Raw genomic sequence first — 12,120 nt, 5'->3', positions numbered from 1 at the left:
CTAGAGAGTTTAATGACCTATAAGGAATGTGATCAGATCACTTCTGTTGTGGTCCTCTCATCTCTAGAGTCTTTAATGACCTATAAGGAATGTGATCAGATCACTTCTGTTGTGGTCCTCTCATCTCTAGAGGGTTTAATGACCTATAAGGAATGTGATCAGATCACTTCTGTTGTGGTCCTCTCATCTCTAGAGTCTTTAATGACCTATAAGGAATGTGATCAGATCACTTGTCCTCTCATCTCTAGAGGGTTTAATGACCTATAAGGAATGTGATCAGATCACTTCTGTTGTGGTCCTCTCATCTCTAGGGTTTAATGACCTATAAGGAATGTGATCAGATCACTTCTGTTGTGGTCCTCTCATCTCTAGAGGGTTTAATGACCTATAAGGAATGTGATCAGATCACTTCTGTTGTGGTCCTCTCATCTCTAGAGGGTTTAATGACCTATAAGGAACGTGATCAGATCACTTCTGTTGTGGTCCTCTCATCTCTAGAGGGTTTAATGACCTATAAGGAATGTGATCAGATCACTTCTGTTGTGGTCCTCTCATCTCTAGAGTCTTTAATGACCTATAAGGAATGTGATCAGATCACTTCTGTTGTGGTCCTCTCATCTCTAGAGTCTTTAATGACCTATAAGGAATGTGATCAGATCACTTCTGTTGTGGTCCTCTCATCTCTAGAGTCTTTAATGACCTATAAGGAATGTGATCAGATCACTTGTGTTGTGGTCCTCTCATCTCTAGAGGGTTTAATGACCTATAAGGAACGTGATCAGATCACTTCTGTTGTGGTCCTCTCATCTCTAGAGTCTTTAATGACCTATAAGGAATGTGATCAGATCACTTCTGTTGTGGTCCTCTCATCTCTAGAGTCTTTAATGACCTATAAGGAATGTGATCAGATCACTTCTGTTGTGGTCCTCTCATCTCTAGAGTCTTTAATGACCTATAAGGAATGTGATCAGATCACTTGTGTTGTGGTCCTCTCATCTCTAGAGGGTTTAATGACCTATAAGGAATGTGATCAGATCACTTCTGTTGTGGTCCTCTCATCTCTAGAGGGTTTAATGACCTATAAGGAATGTGATCAGATCACTTCTGTTGTGGTCCTCTCATCTCTAGAGGGTTTAATGACCTATAAGGAATGTGATCAGATCACTTCTGTTGTGGTCCTCTCATCTCTAGAGGGTTTAATGACCTATAAGGAATGTGATCAGATCACTTGTGTTGTGGTCCTCTCATCTCTAGTCTTTAATGACCTATAAGGAATGTGATCAGATCACTTGTGTTGTGGTCCTCTCATCTCTAGAGGGTTTAATGACCTATAAGGAACGTGATCAGATCACTTCTGTTGTGGTCCTCTCATCTCTAGAGGGTTTAATGACCTATAAGGAATGTGATCAGATCACTTCTGTTGTGGTCCTCTCATCTCTAGAGTCTTTAATGACCTATAAGGAATGTGATCAGATCACTTCTGTTGTGGTCCTCTCATCTCTAATCTTTAATGACCTATAAGGAATGTGATCAGATCACTTCTGTTGTGGTCCTCTCATCTCTAGATGGTTTAATGAACTATAAGGAATGTGATCAGATCACTTCTGTTGTGGTCCTCTCATCTCTAGATGGTTTAATGAACTATAAGGAATGTGATCAGATCACTTCTGTTGTGGTCCTCTCATCTCTAGATGGTTTAATGAACTATAAGGAATGTGATCAGATCACTTATGTTGTGGTCCTCTCATCTCTAGAGGGTTTAATGACCTATAAGGAATGTGATCAGATCACTTCTGTTGTGGTCCTCTCATCTCTAGATGGTTTAATGAACTATAAGGAATGTGATCAGATCACTTCTGTTGTGGTCCTCTCATCTCTAGATGGTTTAATGAACTATAAGGAATGTGATCAGATCACTTCTGTTGTGGTCCTCTCATCTCTAGAGGGTTTAATGAACTATAAGGAATGTGATCAGATCACTTCTGTTGTGGTCCTCTCATCTCTAGAGTCTTTAATGACCTATAAGGAATGTGATCAGATCACTTCTGTTGTGGTCCTCTCATCTCTAGAGGGTTTAATGAACTATAAGGAATGTGATCAGATCACTTGTCCTCTCATCTCTTTTTTTTACCTTTCTTTTACTAGGCAAGTCAGTTAAGAACAAACGGATAGAGAGGGCTGGGGCGGGGGGGATGATGAGAGGGGGCGGAGGGGGGGTGGCTGGGAGGATAGCTGCAGGTGGAACGACGGCAGCTGGAGGAGGACACAGTGGGTTAACTGCCTGTTCAGGGGTAGAACGACAGATTTGTACCTTGTCAGCTCAGGGATTCGAACTGGCAACCTTTCGGTTACTAGTCCAACACTCTAACCACTAGGCTACCCTGCCGGGTTGAATGACCTATAAGGAATGTCATCAGATCACTGGCATGGTATTCCCTATAACCTCCTGTTCCTGTTCCTCCAGAGTCTACTAGTCCCAGTGATAACTCCCTCTCTCCTCTGACTGACGAAACAACCAAACCTGATGATGATGTTGTCTTCATGTCGCCCAGCAAATCACGTACTACTGAAGACCTGTTCGCCATGATCCACAGGTCACTTTCAATTCACTTCAAATAACTCTATTATTTTTGACTCACTGGGTTGTAGCTGTACTTGTCATAACCGATATTATCATTACATTTATCTGTCACTATCTTCATTTCAGTTCAAAAGATCTTCATTGTTTTCCAAGGTTGCAGAAAATTACAAACAGAGAAACACACATTGAATGCATCAGACATCAGAACCACAGCAGAAACCCATCAGACATTAGAACCACAGCAGAAACCCATCAGACATTAGAACCACAGCAGAAACCCATCAGACATATGAACCACAGCAGAAACCCATCAGACATATGAACCACAGCAGAAACCCATCAGACATATGAACCACAGCAGAAACCCATCAGACATCAGAACCACAGCAGAAACCCATCAGACATTAGAACCACAGCAGAAACCCATCAGACATAAGAACCACAGCAGAAACCCATCAGACATCAGAACCACAGCAGAAACCCATCAGACATCAGAACCACAGCAGAAACGCATCAGCCATATGAACCACAGCAGAAACCCATCAGACATTAGAACCACAGCAGAAACCCATCAGACATTAGAACCACAGCAGAAACCCATCAGACATATGAACCACAGCAGAAACCCATCAGACATCAGAACCACAGCAGAAACCCATCAGACATAAGAACCACAGCAGAAACCCATCAGACATATGAACCACAGCAGAAACCCATCAGACATAAGAACCACAGCAGAAACCCATCAGACATTAGAACCACAGCAGAAACCCATCAGACATCAGAACCACAGCAGAAACCCATCAGACATATGAACCACAGCAGAAACCCATCAGACATCAGAACCACAGCAGAAACCCATCAGACATAAGAACCACAGCAGAAACCCATCAGACATATGAACCACAGCAGAAACCCATCAGACATTAGAACCACAGCAGAAACCCATCAGACATTAGAACCACAGCAGAAACCCATCAGACATTAGAACCACAGCAGAAACCCATCAGACATATGAACCACAGCAGAAACCCATCAGACATTAGAACCACAGCAGAAACCCATCAGACATTAGAACCACAGCAGAAACCCATCAGACATAAGAACCACAGTAGAAACCCATCAGACATATGAACCACAGTAGAAACCCATCAGACATAAGAACCACAGCAGAAACCCATCAGACATTAGGACCACAGCAGAAACCCATCAGACATATGAACCACAGCAGAAACCCATCAGACATTAGGACCACAGCAGAAACCCATCAGACATTAGAACCACAGCAGAAACCCATCAGACATATGAACCACAGCAGAAACCCATCAGACATAAGAACCACAGTAGAAACCCATCAGACATATGAACCACAGCAGAAACCCATCAGACATTAGAACCACAGCAGAAACCCATCAGACATATGAACCACAGCAGAAACCCATCAGACATATGAACCACAGCAGAAACCCATCAGACATCAGAACCACAGCAGAAACCCATCAGACATATGAACCACAGCAGAAACCCATCAGACATTAGAACCACAGCAGACACCCATCAGACATCAGAACCACAGCAGAAACCCATCAGACATATGAACCACAGCAGAATGGGCTATGAAATGTCCTGTTTACCTGAACCGTGTAACACTCTCCTATTCTAGGTCCAAGAGAAAAGTCCTGGGCCGTAAGGACTCTGGAGAGCTGAGTGGGAAGAGCCGTCTGTGTCCTCCTCCAGCTGCCGTCGTTCCACCTGCAGCTATCCTCCCAGCCATCCCCCCTCCGCCCCCTCTCATCATCCCCCCCGCCCCAGCCCTCTCCACCCTGACCGCGGCCGGGACCCAGCGCACCCCAGGACCCATCTACCGCAGCGCCAAGAAGTCCAGCACCTCCAACGAGGAGTTCAAGCTGCTTCTCCTGAAGAAGGGCAGCCGGACTGATTCCAGCTACCGCATGTCTGCTACAGAGATCCTCAAGAGCCCCATCGCCCCTAAGTCCCCTGGACACCCCTTGGCTGCTGAGGGCCAGGTCAGGTACCCCACCGAGGAGCCCCCCTCTCCCCTGCAGGAGCCATCATTGCAGGCGGCCGGGGAGCAACTCTTCCCCCCCAGCCTCTTCCCCAGGCCCAGTTCAGACAGCTTCAGCCCTAAAACACCCCCCACGTCGGCCTCGTCCAGACAGGGGCGCTCCCGGATCCCCCCTGCAGCCAATAGTAGTCGCTACAGCACCCGTAGCCGGCTCTATACGGCACCCATGCAGGTCATATCAGAGGGGGAGACTGAGAACTCAGATGGGAGTCCCCATGATGATCGCTCCGCGTAATGATCGCTCTGCTCAGTGCAGAAACATGTACCCTAATCCTTATTTGGTGTGCTACTTTTGACCAGGGCCCATATAAGGAATAGGGTGCCACTTGGGACGTAGACATATTTATATGGATCTGGTTCAGTGCTGTTACTGTTCTTATCTACTGAGTACTGACGGATACACAACTCAACCAAGAGGGTATAACCAGAGAGAAGACTACTCTGGACTACCTGCCTGGGGATTTGATATCTTGGTGCAGAACTGAAGAACACAACTTTGTGTTTTGTTCAGAGTGTAAAGAAAGAAAAAAAATAATGTTCTTGTTTTGAACTTTGAACTCCCTTTTTAAATAACCCAAGATCCTGTATTGAGTGAAACGTGGACAAGAGGAGAAACATGGAGCGGTAAGACAACCTGTGTGTTGTGTTGGAGCAAATGGAACATCCATCGTCATTTTTTATCTTCTTGGATTGTTGGATGACTTGTATGTCGTGTCCTAACGTGACCCTAAAATAACTGCTTTCCGAAAGAATTGCATTTCTCGCTACACTTTTACCCAGAAGACAGGTCATTATTTCAACCATAAACCAAATGTTCCCCAGTCGACAAAAATGAATAAGCTATATGTTTTGTATTGCTACCGCCCCAACACAAAACAATGGACTGTGATCACTATTGACAACCGTGTGTCAAAGTATTGTTCTACCAAGAGTGAGTTAACAACACACATAGGTCAACATGCCATCCTCACATAGATAAACTACATGTCAAGAAATAGGAATGACCTATGACCCTAGAAGAGCTCTCAGTGCAGGGATTCCTGGCAGGGACACATAAGGGAAATATTTGGTCTTGTTGAAGTGATGTGGTGCAGATGTCAAGGTGTCAGAAGAGATGATGGGACAATCGTGCTGTGGCCTTTCTGCAGCTGGAGGGCCAAGCATGCCGGGGATTCACCGACTACTCGAGAGGAGATATTTTGGACTATAAAAACAAACAAAGAGAGAAAAGCTATCGAGGGTCTTTACCACTAATGTTTGGCTAGCTAGCTGGGAGGTTGAAATGGATCGGGTTTTCAAAGCCTAACTTCTCCTTTGCACTTCGGCATTATGAATTCTTCAAGAATATTCCTTGAGAAAAATAAAACTAATCTTATAAATGGAAAATTCCTATTGTGTATATTTGTATTGAATATAAAAGAACATAGCTATATGAAGAGACTTACAAAACATTTTTTAACGACACAAACCCATCATTTGTAGCAGAGTGGATTGGTGACGTAGAAATAGAATAACTACATTCTAGAATGACTAGATTCTGTTTCTATGGGGGTAGGTGGGGGGGATGCAATCTTGACATAGAAATAGAATAACTACATTCTAGAATGACTAGATTCTGTTTCTATGGGGGTAGGTGGGGGGGATGCAATCTTGACATAGAAATGGAATAACTACATTCTAGAATGACTATATTCTGTTTCTATGGGGATAGGTGGGAGGGGATGCAATCTTTCCGTAGTTCCGTAACGTCAGTAGCCAGGGGTACGTCACAAAGCCCAACACATGAATCATACAACCTTATTAAGAGAAACAACAAATCATCTGTCCTTGTGAAAATATCGGTTGAATCTTTAAGATTTCACTCAAATATTACGCTTCAGGTTTTAAACTAATTTAACATAACAAATGGGTTATACATTTTAAGTAATGACATTCTGGTGAACAGACCAATCTTGAAGAGTTGTGTTTCTACATTGAAAAACAAACTGTAGATCAATGAAGTCACTCAATGTGTTCTATGAATACCTCTGCAACCATATTACTGTTCGTTTGTACAGATCTAACATAGAGATACATAGATAAAAGGACAACTGTTACTCAGCGAAATTTGAATGGCAGAACTAACTGAACTGACACTGTGTACGAGGTTACAGGAGGAAACAAGCTGTGAACTAATTAGACTTTGACATGAATTAATACCTGTTGCTGCAGAGCACTGTGGTGTTCGCTGTTTTATTAGTATTTTCATCTATCGCATGCAATAAACAAAAAAACACCATATCATTTTCAAGAGGGGAAATATCTGTTAGAGATACTACCACGAGAAAAGATATCGAATTTTCAGTTTCATTTTTGAATATGTAAAGTTGGGTGTAATTCAATATATGTACAAAATGTTTGACAATTCTGTTTTGTATAGTTGTGTTCATGGACAGGGGGGTATCTTGTACTGTAAAATGAACAAAAAATTACTGGACAATCAAACAGAGAATTTGGAAAAACGTAAGAAAGCTATAAGAGTACGTAGGTTCCAGGTAAGGGATGAGTACGTTCTGGAGTTAGTTATTACGTAGGTTCCAGGTAAGGGATGAGTACGTTCTGGAGTTAGTTATTACGTAGGTTCCAGGTAAGGGATGAGTACGTTCTGGAGTTAGTTATTACGTAGGTTCCAGGTAAAGGATGAGTACGTTCTGGAGTTAGTTATTACGTAGGTTCCAGGTAAGGGATGAGTACGTTCTGGAGTTAGTTATTACGTAGGTTCCAGGTAAGGGATGAGTACGTTCTGGAGTTAGTTATTACGTAGGTTCCAGGTAAGGGATGAGTACGTTCTGGAGTTAGTTATTACGTAGGTTCCAGGTAAAGGATGAGTACGTTCTGGAGTTAGTTATTACGTAGGTTCCAGGTAAGGGATGAGTACGTTCTGGAGTTAGTTATTATGTAGGTTCCAGGTAAGGGATGAGTACGTTCTGGAGTTAGTTATTATGTAGGTTCCAGGTAAGGGATGAGTACGTTCTGGAGTTAGTTATTACGTAGGTTCCAGGTAAGGGATGAGTACGTTCTGGAGTTAGTTATTACGTAGGTTCCAGGTAAGGGATGAGTATGTTCTGGAGTTAGTTATTACGTAGGTTCCAGGTAAGGGATGAGTACATTCTAGAGTTTGTTATTACGTAGGTTCCAGGTAAGGGATGAGTACGTTCTGGAGTTAGTTATTACGTAGGTTCTAGGTAAGGGATGAGTACGTTCTGGAGTTAGTTATTACGTAGGTTCCAGGTAAGGGATGAGTACGTTCTGGAGTTAGTTATTATGTAGGTTCCAGGTAAGGGATGAGTACGTTCTGGAGTTAGTTATTACGTAGGTTCCAGGTAAGGGATGAGTACGTTCTGGAGTTAGTTATTACGTAGGTTCCAGGTAAGGGATGAGTACGTTCTGGAGTTAGTTATTACGTAGGTTCCAGGTAAAGGATGAGTACGTTCTGGAGTTAGTTATTACGTAGGTTCCAGGTAAGGGATGAGTACGTTCTGGAGTTAGTTATTACGTAGGTTCCAGGTAAGGGATGAGTACGTTCTGGAGTTAGTTATTACGTAGGTTCCAGGTAAGGGATGAGTACGTTCTGGAGTTAGTTATTACGTAGGTTCCAGGTAAGGGATGAGTACGTTCTGGAGTTAGTTATTACGTAGGTTCCAGGTAAGGGATGAGTACGTTCTGGAGTTAGTTATTAGTAAAAAGATCCAGGGTGAAATCCTTGTGAGAGTCAGATGAATTGAGCTTGAGATGGGACGGGAGGTAGGATGGGTATGTGCATGCGTGTGCACTTGTGTGTGTATGTGTGCGTGCGCATCTGTGTGTGTGTATGTATTACGTGGACAGTGAGCAGAGCAGATAGAGGTAGGGTCGTCGTTAGGTAGGGCAACGCACTACAATTCCTCCCTGTACTCTTAGAAAAAAAGGTGCTATCTAGAACCTGAAAGGGTTTTTCGGCTGTCCCAATAGGAGAACCCTTTGAAGAACCCTTTTGGGTTCCAAGTATAACCATTTTAGTTCTAGGTAGAACCCTTTCGGGTTCCATGTAGAACCCTTTCTACAGAGGGTTCTACATGGAACTAAAAAGGGTTCTCCTATGGGAAGAGCCAAAGAACCCTTTTGGAACCTTTTTTTCTAAGAGTGTGTGGTATAATTGTGTTAACATTCTATTTCATCTTATCGTTTTACAAACTGTTGGACTATCGAACTGCAGCCATTCATTTGCCTGGTGTTGAAATGCCATACTATATATATCTAGGCATTTGCTGAACCTCTCTGTGGTCAAAATGACACAAAATGGCTGGTTAGACACTGGGGAACATTGGGGAACATTGGGGAACATTGGGGAACCAAGAGACAGGTACCTACCTCTCTATGCATTGTGTCTCTCTTTTCAATGTAGATTATGGTGCGACAACTTGCCAGGATCTACAAGATGACATTCATTAATGACAATAATTATACAGCATTGTATATAAACTATTTTTAATCACAGGATATTTTATCCAGAGAGTTATTTTATTATCATATTGAATAACCTAGAAGAGGAATGAAGGTGAAACTGAAAGACATTTCATATCAGAGTCTATAATAATATCATGATTGAACTGAACTGGCTGATGCTAAACGTGACGGTGCATTCTTAGAATGCATCCCAAATGGCACCCATATTCCCTACCTAGTGCACTACTCCATAGTGCTCTGGTCAAAAGTAGTGCACTACATAGTGAATAAAAGGGGGCCATTTCTGACTCAGTCTTAGAATATGAACGTTAAACTATATGGTGTCAAAATCCACCTTGAGTAGATATTTGGGATCCTGTGAAGTCATTTTTAATTGTTCATGTGGATTAGTAACAGTAGTTTGACATAATCTGTATGCAGCCCAAAAAATATATAGATTATATTTTGATGATTTGTGTTCCCATTGCAAGTGTCTTTCAACTTTCGGTAAAGTAGCAATGTAGCCATTTCCCCCCCAGGCCAGGCCCCACAGACTAAAGACATTGGTTCGTCTGAGGCCAGGCCCCACAAACTAAAGACATTGGTTTGTCTGAGTCCAGGCCCCACAGACTAAAGACATTGGTTCGTCTGAGTCCAGGCCCCACAAACTAAAGACATTGGTTTGTCTGAGTCCAGGCCCCACAAACTAAAGACATTGGTTCGTCTGAGTCCAGGCCCCACAAACTAAAGACATTGGTTCGTCTGAGTCCAGGCCCCACAAACTAAAGACATTGGTTTGTCTGAGTCCAGGCCCCACAGACTAAAGACATTGGTTCGTCTGAGTCCAGGCCCCACAGACTAAAGACATTGGTTCGTCTGAGTCCAGGCCCCACAGACTAAAGACATTGGTTCGTCTGAGGCCAGGCCCCACAGACTAAAGACATTGGTTTGTCTGAGTCCAGGCCCCACAAACTAAAGACATTGGTTTGTCTGAGTCCAGGCCCCACAAACTAAAGACATTGGTTTGTCTGAGGCCAGGCCCCACAGACTAAAGACATTGGTTTGTCTGAGTCCAGGCCCCACAGACTAAAGACATTGGTTTGTCTGAGGCCAGGCCCCACAGACTAAAGACATTGGTTTGTCTGAGTCCAGGCCCCACAAACTAAAGACATTGGTTTGTCTGAGTCCAGGCCCCACAGACTAAAGACATTGGTTCGTCTGAGTCCAGGCCCCACAAACTAAAGACATTGGTTTGTCTGAGGCCAGGCCCCACAAACTAAAGACATTGGTTTGTCTGAGTCCAGGCCCCACAAACTAAAGACATTGGTTTGTCTGAGTCCAGGCCCCACAAACTAAAGACATTGGTTTGTCTGAGTCCAGGCCCCACAAACTAAAGACATTGGTTCGTCTGAGTCCAGGCCCCACAAACTAAAGACATTGGTTTGTCTGAGGCCAGGCCCCACAGACAAACGTTTTCAAATAAGAAACTATTTCCTGCCTTTCCCTGAGACATATCCAATGTGTGTAACAAGGCGATTCCATTTAAATCCCAGTCAATTCAGAAAGTAAACCAAATTCTCAATTCCAATTCCAAATTTCTCCTCTTTGAAAATCATTGGAGACAATCGGATTTGGAATGTCAGTTTACTTCCTGAATTGACTGGAATTGAAATGGATTCGAGCCCAACCCTGAAGTGTAATACCCCAACACAGAAGTGTAATACCCCAACACAGAAGTGAGAGCCAGAGGTAATAATCTTCTCTTGTTTGCATTGACCCAGACACCTTTTAACCTCGGATACAAAAAAAAGACTGTTTTACTCTGAGACATGATTCCCTGAAGTTTTAAAAACAAACAAAAACATATTCTCCTATTGCACTGGTATAGTGGAGCTTGTGAAGTGTTTTCCTTTTTGCTGTAACCTGAAGTTATATTGATGATGATATGTGATGATTTGTATAAAAGACTGTATTTCCCCTATTGATTAAAATATATTATACATGGTTCATTAATTTAGGATGCATGATCAGGATAGCACAGGCCATGCTTCTGCCAAAGGGTTTCAGAGAGTCAGAAGTGTACTGGAAAGAACCAACACACACACAAAAAAAAAAAAACGATTTTGAAACTTTAAACATTAACATTAAAACATGAAAAACCTACTTTAAAAAAAAGGCTGAAAAACAAAAGCACCTATTTAAAAGGATGAGTGGTACAGTGTAACTGGCTCGGGCGGTACAAGATGCTCCTGGCTCAAAGCTGGAACATAACCGATTACATCACCTTTTTGTATTTTTGTACAAAACTAAATGTAAATAGTAAACCTTTTTAAAAATGTTGCAAAGATCTTTTTTCTTTTTTTGTAAAATATTTTCAAAAGTTTACATGATTAATTAATGAATTAATTCCAAGCCTTTGTATATTTTGGAGCTGTGCAACACTATTTCAGTCTTGTATTTATTTTTGGGGTAAACGTGAGACCTCCATTGACTGCATTATATCGTATTGATTTGACAGCTCATCAGACTGCTCAGTGACTGGGCATAGAAAAGGACAATAAATGTGACTGCGTTTGAAAAGAAACATGTGGTGTCCTTGTACGTCCTTCACGTCACACAGGTCGTGTGTGTGTGTGCGTGTGTGTGTGTGTGTGTGCGTGTGTGTGTGTGTGTGTGTGTAAAACGCTAGCAGAGATCACACACACACACTAAGAATGTATCCCCTCGCTGTCTGTTGTAAGTCACTCTGAATAAAAGTATCCACAGAGGCACTTTCTTTCGTTGCTTCTCAGGTTCAGAGGAGAGAATGTCTAGAGGCCCCACCACCAGTAGATGGCGATGTGTCGTTGCTGTGGAGTTTAGCCAACAGACAGGAAGACCTGCACTGTATTGCCAGGTCCCATCCACTGTGAGGCGATCTGCTTTGAGGCCCTGTCCCTTGCCTCTCTGCTGAGCAGACCAGGCAGAGTGAAGGGAATGCATTGGGACA

At 42.8% G+C, this 12,120-nt stretch overlaps 1 protein-coding gene across 1 annotated transcript in view; it reads left to right on the top strand.

The window, feature by feature from the left end:
- The window catches only part of LOC139402475 (actin remodeling regulator NHS-like), a 49,350-nt gene extending 44,209 nt beyond the window's left edge, over positions 1-5,141 (top strand). Inside the window, exons 13-14 of the mRNA XM_071146435.1 lie at positions 2,465-2,594; positions 4,245-5,141. Coding sequence (XP_071002536.1) covers positions 2,465-2,594; positions 4,245-4,902 — 788 coding nt within the window. The 3' untranslated portion in view covers positions 4,903-5,141. The remainder of the gene's footprint in view (positions 1-2,464; positions 2,595-4,244) is intronic.
- Positions 5,142-12,120: the final 6,979 nt, after the last annotated feature.

This window comes from Oncorhynchus clarkii, unplaced genomic scaffold (assembly GCF_045791955.1).
Source record: "Oncorhynchus clarkii lewisi isolate Uvic-CL-2024 unplaced genomic scaffold, UVic_Ocla_1.0 unplaced_contig_5542_pilon_pilon, whole genome shotgun sequence".
In the NCBI taxonomy this organism is placed as follows: domain Eukaryota; kingdom Metazoa; phylum Chordata; class Actinopteri; order Salmoniformes; family Salmonidae; genus Oncorhynchus; species Oncorhynchus clarkii.
This window is presented reverse-complemented; position numbering and strand designations above follow the sequence as displayed.